Source organism: Bufo gargarizans, chromosome 3 (assembly GCF_014858855.1).
Source record: "Bufo gargarizans isolate SCDJY-AF-19 chromosome 3, ASM1485885v1, whole genome shotgun sequence".
NCBI lineage: Eukaryota > Metazoa > Chordata > Amphibia > Anura > Bufonidae > Bufo > Bufo gargarizans.
The window spans coordinates 70474007-70492975 of NC_058082.1; the positions used below are offsets into that span (position 1 = coordinate 70474007).

Below are 18969 nucleotides of genomic sequence, written 5' to 3' on the forward strand. Positions count from 1 at the left end.
CGATCAGGCGTCCCGTGTCGTCACCCTTCTCACCGCTGTATGTCTATGGGACAGCAGCAGTAAACAGCACGCTGCTGATCGGCGGGGGTGTCAGGTGTCGGGCGGTGTTTCTAGCACATTATTACAAGATTTGGGGCCCCACTTTTCATTTTGCCGAGGGCCACATTTTGTCTAAAACCGGCCCTAGCAGCAACCATTGGTTTCTTTCAGCTTTCATAGGAACAGATATAACCAAAGCCAATGTGACAGGAGAGGACTCCTGAATGGACATTTGTGGACACGTGTGAAACTTTTAAGCCAATGTATTTTTTAAGATAAAAAAAAAAAAATGTTGAATATCCCAAAAATACTAATTCACTAATCGCCTTCATGTTTCTACATGAGAACTACAGTCGTGTTCAGCTCTTCAGTCACTCGGTATCATCCAGTCCCGCCTTCTCTAACCTGTCTTACGTCACCGCTCCGCTTCTCAGCTTTGTGTTGTTTCCTGGCCTAATTTTAAATAAAGCTTTCGCCGTTTTGAACAGCTCGCCGCAAGGCCTTTAGGGAAATGTAGTCTTCGCGGAGTATTGTCTACTGTTCCGCCTCAGCCTGGTAGAACGGGAACATCACGGATCAGGAAATCGGGTCTGCTGCCCCCGGTGGGAAGGTAGGCGGGATTTTGTCTTCTGGGAACCGGATCGGTACCGCCCGCGTTCCTTTAAAGGGGAAGGTTCGGTAGGGCCCGGCAGTGTTGGGGATGGGTCAGTGCTGTATATGGTTTTCTTTTCAGTATCTGTGGAGACTTCATTCATATTTTGCTATAGTGTAGACGGGGCAAACAGAGGAGCCCCCTGATTAACCCTTTACTCCCCAGCCAAGGGTCCTGCCTGCTTGTCCTCCCCACATTAGTGGGATCTGCTGGAGGCTTGGGTTGTGGTGGTCTACGCTTGCCCATTGACTGTGATGGGGTACGTAACGCCACCGCCACACCGATACTGGCTTGTGAGAACGCGTCTGCGAATTTCACGTCAAATCCCAGGAGCTAAGATAGAAATTTGCAGCTCGCGTCCACTTTTTTTGGGCGGTTTTCTATATAAGTTATTATTATCTGGCTACTTAAGTCATCAGATTGGCTCCTGAAGTCGGCGGCGGTTTGTTAACCCCCGAGGTTCTCCATCTGGCAGGTCGCCATATCATTTTATATCTCATTACCATTTCTGGTTTGAGAAGCCAAACCTCAGGAATGATGGGCCAGACATAGACTGTAATGGGCACAATGGATCCGTGAACATGGAGAAAATAGCGCATGCATCTGTGCTCAAGACACGGACCGGGCTTAAACAGGGCTGTGTGAATGCACACATTAAAATCAATGGGGACGTGGGCTGTCCGTGGGGCACTGATGTGTGAATGAGGCTTTAGACTGTCCAGCTATGGCCATGTCTATAGCAGGTGAGGGGTGGCAGTCACACCTGGGCACTGGTGCTTGAAGGAGCCCAGAGAGGCGTCTTCCAGAAGGCACCAGTATTATAAATGGCGCTAGTCTTACTGATGGGTCTGCACGGTGGCCCAGTGGTTAGCACTGGTGCCTGGCAGTGCTCGGGTCCTAGGTTCGAATCTGACCAAGTACAACATGGATGGAGATTGTATGTTCTCCCCGTGTTTGCGTGGGTTTTCTCCGGTTTCCTCTCACACTCCAAAGACATCCTGATAGGGACCTTAGATTGTGAGCCCCATTGGGGACATAGTGATGCTAATGTCTGTAAAGCGCTGCATAATTTAGTGGCGCTATATAAGTGCAGAAAATGCATAATAAAATAACTATAAAGGGCACGTTGCCGTTTTTCACAGCATGTTGGGGGTGAGGTTTTTGCACCCACAGACCTCAGTAATGACACATACCACCCCCCTCCCGGTAACATTACGTTTTGTGTTTTTTGTAAGTTTTACTTTCTTCTTTAAATCGCCCCATATGGTGAACGTCACACGTCCAGGAGGTCGGAGCCCATGGGCCTGTGGTCTTCTGAGATCTAAATCTCTGCAGGGTCATTGTCTCACTTCTCGGCCTTGTGCATACAATAGGATAACGGAGAATTCCCGCCTTGGGCCCCGAGGAGTGGGATTGCCGTGGATTGTCCGGCTGGAGATGTGTTTAGCGTTTGCTTCTTGTTACAGAATAACTTGTTTTCTGAACATTGTATCTTTTTTACATCAACAAACAAAATGTCTGATCCAGAAGTGTCTGGAGTTACAGAGCTGTCTGCGTCCGCACGTCCTTTCCGTGTCCCCGCTATAAGGCTACTTTCACACCTGCGTTAGGGTGCGGATCCGTCTGGTATCTGCACAGACGGATCCGCACCTATAATGCAAACGCTTGTATCCGTTCAGAACGGATCCGTTTGCATTACCATGAACAAAAAATAAATGAATATATATTTTTTGTTTTTGTTCATGAAAATGCAAACGGATCAGTTTTGACTTACACTGAAAGTCAATGGGGGACGGATCCGTTTTCAATTGCACCAAATTGTGTCAGTGAAAACGGATCCGTCCCCATTGACTTACATTGTAAGGCCTCATGCACACGACCGTTGTTGTGTTCCGTTCCGCAAAATGGGGTTCCGGTGATCCATGATCCGTTTCCGTGTGTCTTCCTTTATTTTTGGAGGACCACCAGACATAAAGGAATGTAAAAAAAAGTCTAAGGCCTCTTTCACACGGGCGTTGCGGGAAAAGGTGCGGGTGCGTTGCGGGAACATGCGCGATTGCAAAACATTGTAATGCGTTTTGCGCGTGCGTGAGAAAAATCGTGCATGTTTGGTACCCAAACGGTGTTCTGTAGATTGTATTATTTTCCCTTTATAACATGGTTATAAGGGAAAATAATAGCATTCTGAATACAGAATGCATAGTATAAGGCCTCATGCACACAACAGTTTTTTTTCACGGCCCGCAAAAACGGGGTCCGTGGGTCCGTGATCCGTGACCGTTTTTTCGTCCGTGGGTCTTCCTTGATTTTTGGAGGATCCACGGACATGAAAAAAAAGTCGTTTTGGCGTCCGCCTGGCCGTGCGGAGCCAAACGGATCCGTCCTGAATTACAATGCAAGTCAATGGGGACGGATCCGTTTGATGTTGACACAATATGGTGCCATTTCAAACGGATCCGTCCCCATTGACTTTCAATGTAAAGTCTGGAGTTCTTTTATACCATCGGATTGGAGTTTTCTCCAATCCGATGGTATATTTTAACTTGAAGCGTCCCCATCACCATGGGAACGCCTCTATGTTAGAATATACTGTCGGATATGAGCTACATCGTGAACCTCAGATCCGACAGTATATTCTAACACTGAGGCGTTCCCATGGTGATGGGGACGCTTCAGGTTAGAATACACTACAAACTTTGTACAAGACTGCCCCCTGCTGCCTGGCAGCACCCGATCTCTTACTGGGGGATATGATAGCACAATTAACCCCTTTAGGTGCGGCACCTAAAGGGGTTAATTGTACTATCATATTCCCCTGTAAGAGATCAGGGCTGCCAGGCAGCAGGGGGCAGACCCCCCCCCCCCCTCCCCAGTTTGAATATCGTTGGTGGCACAGTGTGCCAACCACCATCGGCCCCCCTCCCTCCCTCTATTGTATTAAATCGTTGGTGGCACAGTGTGCCAACCACCATCGGCCCCCCTCCCTCCCTCTATTGTATTAAATCGTTGGTGGCACAGTGTGCCAACCACCATCGGCCCCCCTCCCTCCCTCTATTGTATTAAATCGTTGGTGGCACAGTGTGCCAACCACCATCGCCCCCCCCCCCCCCTCCCTCTATAGCAGTAACATTGGTGGCAGTGTGCGGTCTCAACAGTAGAAGATTCATACTTACCTGCCTGCTGCTGCGATGTCTGTGTCCGGCCGGGAGCTCCTCCTACTGGTAAGTGAAAGGTCTGTGCGGCGCATTGCTAAAGAACTGTCACTTACCAGTAGGAGGAGCTCCCGGCCGGACACAGACATCGCAGCTCCCAGGTAAGTATGAATCTTCTACTGTTGAGACCGCACACTGCCACCAATGTTACTGCTATAGAGGGAGGGGGGGGGGGGGCGATGGTGGTTGGCACACTGTGCCACCAACGATTTAATACAATAGAGGGAGGGAGGGGGGCGATGGTGGGGGCACACTGTGCCACCAACGATATTCAAACTGGGGAGGGGGGGGTCTGCCCCCTGCTGCCTGGCAGCCCTGATCTCTTACAGGGGAATATGATAGTACAATTAACCCCTTTAGGTGCCGCACCTGAAGGGGTTAATTGTGCTATCATATCCCCCTGTAAGAGATCGGGTGCTGCCAGGCAGCAGGGGGCAGTCTTGTACAAAGTTTGCAGTGTATTCTAACTAGAAGCGTCCCCATCACCATGGGAACGCTTCTGTGTTAGAATATACTGTCGGAAATGAGTTTTCACGAAGTGAAAACTTAGATCAGAAAAAGCTTTTATGCAGACGGATCTTCGGATCCGTCTGTATGAAAGCAACCTACGGCCACGGATCACGGACACGGATGCCAATCTTGTGTGCATCCGTGTTCTTTCACGGACCCATTGACTTGAATGGGTCCGTGAACCGTTGTCCGTCAAAAAAATAGGACAGGTCATATTTTTTTGACGGACAGGATACACGGATCACGGCCTCGGCTGCAAAACGGTGCATTTTCCGATTTTTCCACGGACCCATTGAAAGTCAATGGGTCAGCGAAAAAAAAACGGAAAACGGCACAACGGCCACGGATGCACACAACGGTCGTGTGCATGAGGCCTAATAGCGCTGGAGGGGTTAAAAAATAAATAAATAATAATTTAACTCGCCTTAATCCACTTGCTCGCGCAGCCCGGCATCTCTTCTGTCTGTCTTCTGTGCTGTGTGCATGAACAGGACCTGTGGTGACGTCACTCCGGTCATCACATGATCCATCACCATGGTAAAAGATCATGTGACGACCGGAGTGATGTCACCACAGGTCCTTTTCCTGCACAGAAGACAGACAGAAGAGATGCCGGCTGCGCGAGCAAGTGGATTAAGGTGAGTTAAATTATTTATTTATTTTTAACCCCTCCAGCGCTATTGTACTATGCATTCTGTATTCAGAATGCTATTATTTTCCCTTATGACCATGTTATAAGGGAAAATAATAAAGATCGGGTCTCCATCCCGATCGTCTCCTAGCAACCGTGCGTGAAAATCGCACCGCATCCGCACTTGCTTGTAGATGCTTGCGATTTTCACGCAGCCTCATTCACTTCTATGGGGCCTGCGTTGCGTGGAAAACGCACAATATAGAACATGCTGCGATTTTCACACAACGCACAAGTGAATCACCGCTCATGCACAGCCCCATAGAAATGAACGGGTCCAGATTCAGTTCGGGTGCAATGCGTTCACCTCGCGCATTGCACCCGCCCGGAAATCTCGCCCGTGTGAAAGGGGCCTTAGGCTCCTTTCACACGGGCGAGTTTTCCGCACAGGTGCAATGCGTGAGGCAAACGCATTGCGCCCGCACAGAATCCGGCCCCATTCTTTTCAATGGGGCTGTGCACATGAGCGGTGATTTTCATGCATCACTTGTGCGTTGTGTCAATAACGCAGCACGTTCTATATTCTGCTTTTTTACGCAGCCCTGGCCTCATAGACGTGACTGAGGCTTCAGTGAAAAACGCATTGCGTCCGGAAGCAGATGCGGGTGCTTGCAAAATGGTGCGAGTTTCACTGAACGCATCCGGACCTAATCCGTCACGCTCGTGTGAAAGAGGCCTCATACCTTATCTTACCTTCTCTCTGTGTAGGCTTCCCCCTTGGTTTTGGCTCACAATAACTGATGGAGATAACTGACCAAATAACTGAAGTGTGAAGTGAACTCAGCCTAACATGATGTGGAGTGGAGGTTTTTTTTGTTTTTTTACACAGCAGAAGGGATGTCACTCATTTCGGGCAAAAACATTGAGGATTTGCCCCATTGAATGACAGTGCAGACAATTTTTTGCCTTTATATTTTTGACTTATTTATTTGATTTGGCTATCTTTTATCTACTTTTAGGACTTGTATGAAAATCTAATGTAGCCTTAGGTCAAATTTAGGCAGAAATATAGAAAATTCAGAAGGATTTACAAACTTTCAAGCACTTCTGTATGTTGGATTTTTATATGAAATCCACTGCAAAATCTCCTTTTTTTTATTTTATTTCTTTTTTTTTTACATGCAATTTTTGTGCTGGATTATGATGTGGATTTCACCCATCACATAGCACAGGGATGGCCAACCTGGGGCTCTCCAGCTGTTGTAAAACTACAATTCCCACCATGCCCTGCTGTAGGCTGATAGCTGTTGGCAGTCCAGGCATGCTGGGAGTTGTAGTTTTGCAACATCTTGAGAGCCTCAGGTTGGCCATCCCTGACATAGCAGATAGAGCATCTCATGAAAATCGTGCAGATGTTCCACCCTGTTCACACATGTTATACAGTACTTCAGTTCCTAACCTGTGGTAACAGCTTTAGGCCCCTTTCATACGGGCGAGATTTCCGTGCGGGTGCAATGCGTGAGGTAAACGCATTGCACCCGCACTGAATCAGGACCCATTCATTTCTATGGGGCTGTGCACATGAGCGGTGATTTTCACTCATCACTTGTGCGTTGCGCGAAAATCGCTGCATGCTCTATTTTGTGCGTTTTTCACGTTATAAGGGAAAATAATAGCATTCTTAATACAGAATGCATAGTACAATAGGGCTGGAGGGGTTAAAATAATAATAATTTAACTCGCCTTAATCCACTTGCTCGCGCTGCCTGGCTTCTCTTCTGTCTTCATCTTTGCTGTGCACAGGAATAGGACCTGTGGTGACGTCACTGCGCTCATCACATGGTCCGTCACATGATCTTTTACCATGGTGATAGATCACGTGACGGACCATGTGATGAGCGCAGTGACGTCACCACAGGTCCTATTCCTGTGCACAGCAAAGATGAAGACGGAAGAGACTCCGGGCTGCGCGAGCAAGTGGATTAAGGCGAGTTAAATTTATTTTATTTTTTATTTTTTTTAACCCCTCCAGCGCTATTGTACTATGCATTCTGTATTAAGAATGCTATTATTTTCCCTTATAACCATGTTATAAGGGAAAATAATAAAATCTACACAACACCTAACCAAAACCCGAACTTCTATGAAGAAATTCGGGTATCAAACTTGCCGATTTTTGTCACGCACGTGCAAAACGCATAAAAATGTTTTGCACTCGCGCTGAAAAATCGCGCAATTTCCTGCAACGCATCCAGACCTAATCTGGACACTCGTCTGCAAGGAGCCTTACCCCGCTAGATGTGTAATTACATTCTAGTTTTTTTTTTTTTTTTTAGCTATCAACTTTCTGTTAGGATCGAAGGAAAAGCTAGTTACCTTGAACAGTAGGACACTGCTGAATTGCCCTTCTAATGGTCTCCAACCTGCTGGTCTTAAAGGGCTTCTGTCACCCCACTAAAGTAAATTTTTTTTTTTTTGGCTACTTAAATTCCTTATACTGCGATATATCAATATATAATGCTCTTACTCATTTTCCTTCAGCAGTTTCTTAAAAAAAACGGACTTTTATAATATGTAAATGACCTCTCTACCAGCAGGTAGGGCGGTTACTTGCTGGTAGCAGCCGCATCCTTCTTTCATAAAGACGCCCCCTCCTCATGTTGATTGACAGGGCCAGCAAACGCGCTCGTCTTCTGGCTGGCCCTGTCTGCGTTCAAAATCTGGCACCTGCGCCGCACCCGTCTTCAGTCGCCGCAGGCGCACTGAGAGGAGGATGCTCGCTCGGCCGCCCCATCCTCAATGCGCCTGCGCCGATGACGTCACATCTACACCCAGCGCAGGCGCACTGAGGAAGGAGCGGCCGAGCAAGCGTCCTCCTCTCAGTGCGCCTGCGCCGACTGAAGACAGGTACGGCGCAGGCGCCAGATTTCGAACGCAGACAGGGCCAGCCAGAAGACGAGCACGTTCACTGGCCCTGTCAATCAACATGAGGAGGGGGCGTCTTTATGAAAGGAGGATGCGGCTGCTACCAGCAAGTAACCGCCCTACTTGCTGGTAGAGAGGTAATTTACATATTATAAAAGTCAGTTTTTTTAAGAAACTGCTGAAGGAAAATGAGTAAGAACATTATATATTGATATATCGCAGTATAAGGAATTTAAGTAGCCAAAAAAATAATATGACTTTAGTGGGGTGACAGAAGCCCTTTTAAAGGGGGTTCACTGGGATTTTGATAACAATGACCTCAGATTGGCAGGGGTCTTATTCCTGGCACCCCCTGTAGTGAGGTGTGAGCTCTTACCCTAAGTTCACACCTGAGCGTTTTACAGCGCGTTCAAACGCGCTGTAAAACGCTCAACACATGAAAAGCAATGCTTCCCTATGGGAATGGTTCTCACCTGGGCGTTTTACAGCGCGTACGATCGCGCTGTAAAACGCCCGACGCTCAAACAAGTACTTGAGCTTCTTTGGGGCGTTTTGACACGCGTTTGTGGCCATAGGACACTGCAGTCAATGACACAAACGCGCGTCAAACGCGCGTTTACTATTACAAAAAACGCGCGTTTGACGCGCGTTTGGGAAACGCTCAGGTGTGAAAGCAGGGTTAGGCCAGTGACATCATGTTCATCACTCACATGGCCTATGTGCAGCTGAGTCCCATTCAAGTGAATGTGGCTGAGTGCAATACCAAGCACAGCCACTATACAATGCATGGCGCTGTACTTGGTAAATTGTGAGGAGCCCGCTTTGCTCACCGGCCTCCTTAAACGACCGATCCGCAGGAGTTCTGGAAATCGGACCCCCACCGATCTCATATTGATGACCTTACAATAGGACAATCCGCACTGAAATCTGCAGGTGTTCGCAGGGAAATCTGTGCGGTCAATCCGCATCAATTGGTATCGATTTGCATGTGGATTTTCCGCATGCAGGTTTTACTGTCCCCATTGAAGTGAATGGAGAAAATCCGGACAGCAAAAATAAAATAAGTTGACATGCTGCAGATTTTAAAATCTGCATCGTGTGCATGAGAATTTCAAATTCTCATAGGATACAAAATCAAAATAGATGGGCAGCCTTCCAGAAAGCATCAGATAATGCTTACAGATACCCCACATCAATCATTCATGTACACTATGCGGGTATAAACCTCCTCAGATATGCACATTGGAGGCATCAGAACAGATGTGCTGGCTTTGACAAAGTATCACATGCTACTTGCGTGCTGCCCATAGGTAAGAGCTGATGTGGTAGAACAAGTGGCCAAGCCTCGGGGTAAAGCGATGATGGAACCCAGATGGAGAGGGAGGAGGTCCACAGACAGGCGGCTGGCCAGCACATCTGTTCTGATATCTGTAATGTACTTCTGATGGGGGAGATACCCACAGTGTTGTTTACAAACCTATAACCGTGTCTTTAAAGGGGTTCTGCACTTTGTTTAAACTGATGATCTATCCTCTGGATAGATCATCAGCTTCTGATCGGCGGGGGTCCGACACCCAGGACCCCGCTGATCAGCAGTTTGAGGAGGCAGCGCCGCGGCCTTCTCACTGTTTCCCGCTGGCCAAGTGACGTCACGACTTGTATCACTGGCCTGGGCGGGGCTAATCTCCATTCAAGTAAACAGAGCTTAGCCCCGCCCAGGCCATTGATACTAGTTGTGACGTCACTGGGCCTGCGGTAAACAGTGAGAAGGCCGCGACGCTGCTGGAGCGCCCCTGCCTTCTCAAACAGCTGATCGGCGGGGATCCCGGGTGTCGGACAGATGCTGATGATCTATCCAGAGGATAGATCATCAGTTAAAACAAACTGCAGAACCCCTTTAAGTTTGACCTAATTGACACTATTTTAAGTGGGGTTTTTTTTTGTTCCCTGATGAGCCCTAGTTTGAGATAAGAAGGGACTGCTACATGAAACCCTACAGAATACTTACCATTGTATCAACAATTGACCTGGTAATTGCGTTAATGGTGTCGCATTTGGAGCCCTGAGAGTGTTTTCCTGATACGGGATCGCCCCTATCGGGGAGGCTATTCCGTTTTTATAGGCAGGGTTGACGGTATAGGGTGAGATTTAGGGACAATTGCCCCTCTAGTATCAACTGACCCACACTGATGCCTATATAACTGCCCATTATACCACTGTGAATTCTTTTGTTGTTTTTTTTTCATTTCTATATCATGATTTATGATTCGGGGTTATTTTTTTAATGACATGGTATTAGGCTACTTTCACACTGCCGTTTTTGTTTTCCGGTATTGAGTTCCGTCACAGGGGCTCAATACCGGAAAAAAAAACTGAGCCGTTTTATCCTAATGCTGAATAGAGAGCAATCAGTTCAGGATGCATCAGTTCAGTCCCTCTTAGGTTTTTTGGACGGAGAAAATACCGCAGCATGCTGCAGTTTTATCTCCGGCCAAAAATACTGAACACTTGCCAGAATGCCGGATCCGGCATTAATTTACATTGAAGTGTATTAGTGCCGGATCCGGCATTAAGTGTTCCAGCAAAACGGCTCCGGCTTTCCGATCTGCGCATGCGCAGAGTCGCAGACCTTTAAAAATGCAAAAATAAATAATATCGGATTCGTTTTTCCGGATGACACCGGTATTTCAATACATTTGTCAGACGGAACCGGATCCGTCTGACAAATGCCATCAGTTTGCCAAAAGAACTGCCTGCCGGAATCCTCTGACGCAAGTGTGAAAGTGCCCTTAAAGGCTTCGTTTTAATTGGGTAGTAGTCTGTGTAAATTGGTTGCTATTGTACTATCCTTAGTAATTGCGCCCTCTGACGGGTTATTGTCTTAGCTGTGAATTCTATTTCATTTGTGCCAGAAAACTGGCGTAAATGAGGATAATTTGGCCTGCCATGCCCCCTTCCCGCCTTTGTCACTCCCACTTGGCGAGGGCAGCGTAAAATCAAGGGAGATGCCACAATGTTTTTTCAAAAAATGCAGTTAAAAATTCACAAACAGATAGGATGTGATTTTTTAACGCCAATTTTCAGGTGCAAAGGAGGTGATTAATCTCCCCCAATTACTTTTGGTGCTGGCAGAAAGGCACGATCACCCGATTAACAAGGGCATTTGCTCATTCATCGGATGATCACCGGCATCCTTTATGCAGGTCAGTTATCGGGAACGAGCATTTATACAAATGGTCATGCTGATAATCGGCCTGATTATAGTTCCGTGTAATAGGATGCCTAAAGGGGTATTCCCCTCTCAGACATTGGGGGCGTATCTCAAAGATATGCCCTCAATGTCTGATAGGTGTGGGTCCCACCACAAAGTCCCGGAGGGCGCACAGGCCATGTGCAGCCGCCCTCCATTCATTCCTATGAGAGCACAACACAATCTGCTGCCCAAAAGCCATGATCGGTGGTGCCTGAATGAACAACAGGATCACCTGATGAAGGAGCATTTTGCTTGTTCATCAGGAGATTAGTGGAACATTTAGATGGGCAGATTGTCGGGAACGAGCATTCGTAGGAACATTCCTTCCCGATAATCTGCCCGGTTATCGGCAGTGTAAGTCCACATTTAGGGCCGCTTCACACGAGCGGATGCCGTGCGTGGCATGCGCTCCGTGAAAGAGTGCCAAGACCCACTGCAGAGGCACGGAGCAGTAACATGACTGTTAATGCTCTGTGCCTCTCTGTGATCTCTTTACTTCGAAATCACAGTGACAACTGTGATTTCGTAGTAAAGAGATCACAGAGAGGCACGGAGCATTAACAGTCATGTTACTGCTCCGTGCCTCTGCAGTCTGCAGCGGGTCTTGGCACTCTTTCACGGAGCGGATGCCACGCACGGCATCCGCTTGTGTGAAGCGGCCCTTAGTCAGGCAATCTAAAGATCCAGCAGATTTATCATAGCAGTTCAGGTTGGATGATACATTTGGTGCAGGGATAGCCACTTTACACCACCCACTGATTGGCTTACTTTGTGCCAAAATCTTGATGCAGTTTAGGTGTGTTGTGCCACATCCATGCGCCCTTCACACAAGGCACAAAAAACAGAATAAACATGGTACAGATCCTGCATGCCGTTTTTTTTTTTTTTAGGCCTCTTTCACACGGGCGTTGCGGAAAAAATGTCCCGCAACGGGAACACCTTCGATTTTTCCGCGCGAGTGCAAAACATTGTCATGCGTTTTGCACGCGCGTGAGAAGAATCGTGCATGTTTGGTACCCAAACCCTCTTCACAGAAGTTCAGGCTTGGGATCAGTGTTCTGTAGATTGTATTATTTTCCCTTATAACATGGTTATAAGGGAAAATAATAGCATTCTGAGTACAGAATGCATAGTACAATAGCACTGGAGGGGTTAAAAAAAAAATTTAAAAATAATTTTACTCGCCTTAGTCCACTTGATCGCGTAGCCCGGCATCTCTTCTGTCTCCTTTGCTGAACAGGACCTGTGGTGAGCATTCATTGCAGGAACAGGACCTGTGGTGATGTCACATGGTCCATCACCATGGTAAAAGATCATGTGATGACCGGAGTGACGTCACCACAGGTCATGTTCAGCAAAGGAGACAGACGAGATGCCGGGCAGCGCGATCAAGTGGATTAAGGCGAGTTAAATTTTATTTTTATTTTTTATTTTACTATGCATTCTGTATTCAGAATGCTATTATTTTCCCTTATAACCATGTTATTGCAGGATAAAACTTACCAGGAAAGGTTAAAAGACCTTAATATGTATAGCTTGGAAGAAAGAAGAGACCGAGGGGATATGATAGAAACTTTTAAATACATAAAGGGAATCAACTCGGTAAAGGAGGAGAGCATATTTAAAAGAAGAAAAACTACCACAAGAGGACACAGTTTTAAATTAGAGGGGCAAAGGTTTAAAAGTAATATAAGGAAGTATTACTTTACTGAGAGGGTAGTGGATGCATGGAATAGCCTTCCTGCAGAAGTGGTAGCTGCAAATACAGTGAAGGAGTTTAAGCATGCATGGGATAGGCATAAGGCCATCCTTCATATAAGATAGGGCCGGGGCTATTCATAGGATTCAGATATATTGGGCAGACTAGATGGGCCAAATGGTTCTTATCTGCCGACACATTCTATGTTTCTATGTTTCTAAAGGGAAAATAATAATGATCGGGTCTCCATCCCGATCGTCTCCTAGCAACTGTGTGTGAAAATCGCACCGCATCCGCACTTGCTTGCGGATGCTTGCGATTTTCACGCAACCCCATTCATTTCTATGGGGCCTGCGTTACGTGAAAAACGTACAAAATAGAGCATGCTGCGATTTTCACACAACGCATAAGTGATGCGTGAAAAATCATCACTCATGTGAACAGCCCCATAGACATGAATGGGTCGGTATTCAGTGCAGGTGCAATGCGTTTAACCCGCGCATCGCATCCGCGCGGAATACTTGCCCGTGTGAAAGGGGCCTTAGGCACAAATTCATGGCTTCTACAGACATTTTGGTTTGGCTTTTTTTGTTGTGCTCTGAAAAAGTAAAAAAAAAAGTGTTTTTAAAATGTCGTACACTTTTATGTTTTTTTTTATTTTTTTATTTTTTTTTCTTCTACACAAGTTTTATGTGTTTCAAGCACTTTTTCCCCTCCGTAGACAAGGGTATAGAAAAACACATTAAAAATGCAAGTACGTGTGACAGTGTGTTTTTCTTTCGAGATTTTCATACTGATGACCTATCCTCAGGAGCATTATATATGTGGCATGCCGGCATTGAATTACGTGATGGATTCTATGAGAACGGAATCCATTACGTTATTCACTTAAACCCCGAACCTGAACTCGATCTGCCAAAAGGCAGGTTCGCTCAACTCTAGTCATCAGTATCTGCCTAGGATCCGACACCCAGTACCCCCGCCAATCAGCTGTTCAAGACGGCACCAGAACTTCTGTGAGCGCCACAGCCTTCTCGCAGCTTACCAAGCACAGCGCCGCACATTGTATAGCGGTTGTGCTTGGTATTGCGCTCAGCTCCATTCACTTCTATGGGGCTGAGCTGCTCCTAGGCCACGTGACCGATGAACGTGTTGTCACTGGTCCTATCCTGAGGAAAGGTCATTAGTATTAAACTCTCGGAACACCCCTTTAATTATTAGGGGGTAAAAATTTTCTCAGAAAAATAAAAAAATGCAACAAAAACTATGTGTGAACCTGGACTTAGCTAGAATTCCGGAGGTTAGCTTCAGAAATGTCTTGGACATTTTGCTCCTTTTTGCAGGACCTGCTGTAGGCCACACACGTGTTGAACCTGACTGACGCCATTTATTATAGAGGACTCCTGAAACCTGCCAATCCTATATGCCCGTGTGGATCCCTGAGGGGGGAGGGAGCATGCTCCGCTTATGGCAGAGGCTGGTCTTTGGCGTTTGCTGGGTTATTCACTGGATAGGGCTGCGTCAGGGCATGGAATAATTGCCCTAATGGAAAAAGGCCGGCCATCTTGGAGCAGGTCCGATCTCTCTTATACACTAGTGACTCGTCCTAAGATATAAAATATAGTTTGTGAAGATTGTTGACATATCCGTACTGAAAGATGAACAGGACAGAGTAAAGCAGCCCGCGGGGATCCGTGTGTGTACTGTCCATGTAATCTCTGTTCTTGTCCTTTCAGCATATCGCACACTACAGATGAGGGGAACATGGTGACCCACAGACTGTGACCTGCACCTCTGGCTGGTAGGGACCAGAAGTGGCCACAATGGTGAGTATCTGTGTTGTATAGCCGGCGTCTGTGGAGCTATAGGTTATGTGAATCAATGGCCATATAGTGCACCGTCCCAGATGCCTCTTGTTGTTGTATATTTGTCCTATTGGTTACAGTGGGAAAGCTCCCGACCATGCGCACTAAACATGTCTATAGCCTGATGGGCTAAAGTTCTAGTAAAGAATAGTTACATGGAGGCCATAAACACTGGGGATCCCATCAGTCAAACCCACAGCATTTATACATTTACCACCTATCCTCTGAATAGATGACTAAAGGGGTTGTCCGGGTTCAGAGCTGAACCCAGACATATCCCCGTTTTCACCCATACTGTTGTGTGTATGAGGCCTTAAAGACATATTTGGAAGGACATTATGCTAAACATACAGGGGAATGCAGGGTCACATACCTCTTATGTCCAGTGATGTCTTTTTTGATGTAGACATTCTCTTTCCTCATCTTCTCCATTTGGAGACCAGACCACCATGACTATTTCCTTCAGCCAAATCTCATCTCTGCAGCCTCTGACACACAGACATGTTAGAGTCCTCATTTTTCCATCATCCTCCCCCTCCTGGTGCCTCAACATTGTCATCCTTCCTGCTGCTACCCCCAATACTGTGCCCGCTGTTCTCCCCCATGCCCACAAACACTATTGCTCCAAGACTGCCCTAAGTAGTAATAGCGCCCTCTACTGTACCTCCAATAGCAACCCCATTAGTAGTAGTGCTCTCCATATTGTGCCGAATAATAATACCCCCACAGTACCCCCTATATTATTAATGTTCCCCTCCCCGTATAGTATAATGCTCTACCCCCCTGTAGTATAATGCCACCATATATAATGCCCCCCCCCTGTAGTATAATGCCACCATATATAATGCCTCTCCCCCCTGTAGTGTGATGTCCCCATATATCAGGGGTGCACAACCTGCGGCCCTTGATAGCATTCTGTGCGGCCCCCACCATCTGGTAACAGACATGTATGCCTATGTCTTGTGGCTGCTCACATTTATTTTTCATGTATTTCTCCCATTAGATGGGAAGTCCTGGAAGTGTAACTAGACATTAATAGTATAGAATGTGTGTTCAATATGCCATAAGTACAATATTTCAGTTGTTAATACACCTTTTAAATTTTTATTTCTGCCCTCGTCATTGGTTCAGTCTGGCAATGTGGCCCCCAACCAGGAAACGTTGTGCACCCCTGCCAGTATTTCACCCAGTAGTGCCATAGATATGTTTAAAAAAAAAACACATTATACTCCCCTGTGTCCTTCTGCGATACACACCACGATTTCTTCTTTCTTTAGGCTACAGGACCTTATTTGCCACGTCCCGTGACCTCCTGCACTGGGTCACGTGTGGCTCAATGATGCGGCTACCACTCCTCCCGTCAACTGGCGCAGGAGGTTGCTATGATGTCATCGCGACCACCTATGCCATTCTACTGCCTCATCGGCCTCAGGCCAGACTGCCTGAGGCCTGTGGGGTCTGAACAGCGGGGACAGGAGCCGGAGGCCCCCGTGCCCCCATGAGAGTGGTGACATCACTATAATACCGTGTTGAATACCGCCGTATATCACACATCGTGTCAGCACAGCATTTACCACCATAGTGAGCCTCGTTAGAGATCAGCGCTCTGCAATTTTATGAAACTTGTTGAAAGGTTAAAATCCACCGCTGATTATTAAAATGTGGGATTTCTTGACCGTGAATCTTTTTTTCCTTCCAGCAACAGACATTAGAGTTGGCACTGGACCGGGCTGAGGTAATCTCTACTGTTCTCTGCTTTCTCACACGTTTAGTAGGATCTTGTGTTCCTGTGAACCCAGGAATAGAGGCCAGTTTATCCGCCCAGTAAACATATAGGCATCCAGTGTGCAGGATGGGGCATGTTGGAAGCTTACTTGTTCTTTCTCATATCATCTGCTTTAAGGGGGAGAGTCGGGACACCCCCATAAACAGTACTTGGCCGACATTAAAGGGGTTTATCCCCCATATGACCATATTCCCGAACCGCTGCTGCTTCTCCCCGTGCGCGGATGAAAACATCCGGTTTCCATCCGCGCGCGGGGAAACGGAGCTGCGGGAGACCAGGAGCAAGGCAGGGAGCCAGGTAAGTAGATTCAGTGTGAGGGGTCCGGGCATATGGGCATTTTTTAGTCTCGGATAACCCCCTTTAAGCTTATGTGTATGGCCAACTATTTGGAAGTAAAGTCGGCTCCTTTTAAAGAGGTTTTCTGGTACTTTAAAGGCTTTGTCCCATGAGTGATGTAAAAAATGAAAACCAGACCTATACAGCACATGACGATCTCTTTCTACCCTGTACCTCACATGGATCCAGAGATCTCCCCAATTCATATCTCAAGATAGATAGATTTGTTTCAAACTGGCAGCTGAGGGGGAGGTCCTGTTTGCCGCAGCTGAGCATGTGCGACCACCTCAGCAGAAATAAGGAAATAAACAGCAGGTGCTGCTATACAGATACGTTTATTGAATAACTCTGTGGCTATACAGAAATTTTTAATTATATAGAATTACAAAAGTTTTCAGATTTAGGTGCTTTTTAAAAAAAATGTAGACTATTTTTCACGGGGAAAACGCCTTTAATATTGATGGACTATCCTGAACCGCTGTTCTGTAGTAGCTTTAGCACAGGAGATACTGCAGACAGCTATTTGGTGATGGTGCGTAGTGCCGTAGACCCACTGATCATATATTAATGGTCTATACTGCAGACAGTCCATCAATATTAAAGTACAAAAAAAATAAAAACTTTAACCCCTTAGTGACAGTCTGTTTTTGGTCCTCACTGACCAGGCGTTTTTCTTCCTTTTTTCAGTCACCTTCCAAGAGCTATAACTTATTTTTTATTTTTTTTCCGTCTATGTAGCCATATGAGGCCTTGTATTTTGTGGAAAAAGTTGTAGTTCCAATGGCGCCATTTTGGGGTACATATCTTTCTGATTAACTTTTTCTAACTCTTTCTGGGAGGAAGATGGGAAAAAATAGCAATACTACAACTGGAGTTTTTACGTTATACATTTTTTGGCATAAATAACATATATCTTTATTCTCTGGGTCAGTAAGATTTACATGTGACTGCCAAATACCATATGTTTTGTTTTTTTACATTTGACTACTTTTGTGTAATATCACTTTATTTTATTTTATTTTTTGAAGAGAAATTCTTTTTGGCATCGCTGCATCCCAAGACCCGTAACTTTTTTTTTTCTTTTTCTTCTATGGAGTTGTGTGAGGGCTTTATGTTACAGGACCATTTGTAGTTCTCATTTGTATCATTTTGGGGTAAATAAAACTTTATGATCACTTGTTATTATGTTTTTTTAGTGAATAAATTAGTAATTTTTTTTATGGCATTCACCGAAGGGGCTAATTTACATGATCTTTGTCTAGTGCGGGTCGTTACAGACCCGGCGATAACAAATATGTGGGGGGAGGGGGATTTTATTTTTGCCATTTTTTTCATTGAAAAGCATTTTTTATTTTATTTAATACATTTCTTTTTTAACTGGTTAATAGTCCCACAAGGGGACTATTACAAGAAATGCTTTAATTGCTTCTAAAATGCAATGCACTATCCCTATAGTACATTGCATTTTAAAGTCAGTGCTATACTGACATTAACCAGTAGGCTGCGCCAGACAGAGAGGCTGCTGGAAAACACTCAAGGCAGGCACGCGATCGCATTTGCTCAGTCATTGCTTACATGCGTCGGGTGCCATTGACAGTGGCATGGAAGGGGTTAAACAGCCCAGCTCGGCACTTCTGCCGGCCCGGCTGTTAGAGCAGGAGCATGGCTCTAATGTGACCGCGGCGATCTAAGGCCGTTAAAAGGCGTATGGGTGGTCACTAAGGGGTTAAAGGGATGATCACAAAATACATGGAATAGCTCATTCTGTATTTCCTGTAGAGTTGTAGGGAGCGGCAGAGCACATCCTTAGCTGTTCTGATGCAGGGGTCCTAGGGGGTCGAATCCCCCACAATATAAAGTTTCTCATCTATACAATGAAAAGATGAGAAATATTAACGCCTGGAATATCTGTTCACGCAGTTTCTAAATATGTTCTCAACATTTCCAGCAGTCACTGTAACGGTAATATAACTGTAATATAAATGTTATGCAGTTAAGGTGGTTGTCTGGGTTCAGAGCTGACCCCGAAAATATCCCCATTTTCACCCAGGCAGGCGCTCT

General features: G+C 46.1%; 1 protein-coding gene across 1 annotated transcript in view; it reads left to right on the forward strand.

Annotated features, from left to right (window-relative positions):
* The first annotated feature begins 16752 nt into the window (after positions 1-16752).
* SUPT20H (SPT20 homolog, SAGA complex component) overlaps positions 16753-18969 on the forward strand; it is a 43177-nt gene continuing 40960 nt past the window's right edge. The window contains exon 1 of the mRNA XM_044285458.1: positions 16753-16869. Within this exon, the coding sequence (XP_044141393.1) occupies positions 16753-16869 (117 nt within the window). The remainder of the gene's footprint in view (positions 16870-18969) is intronic.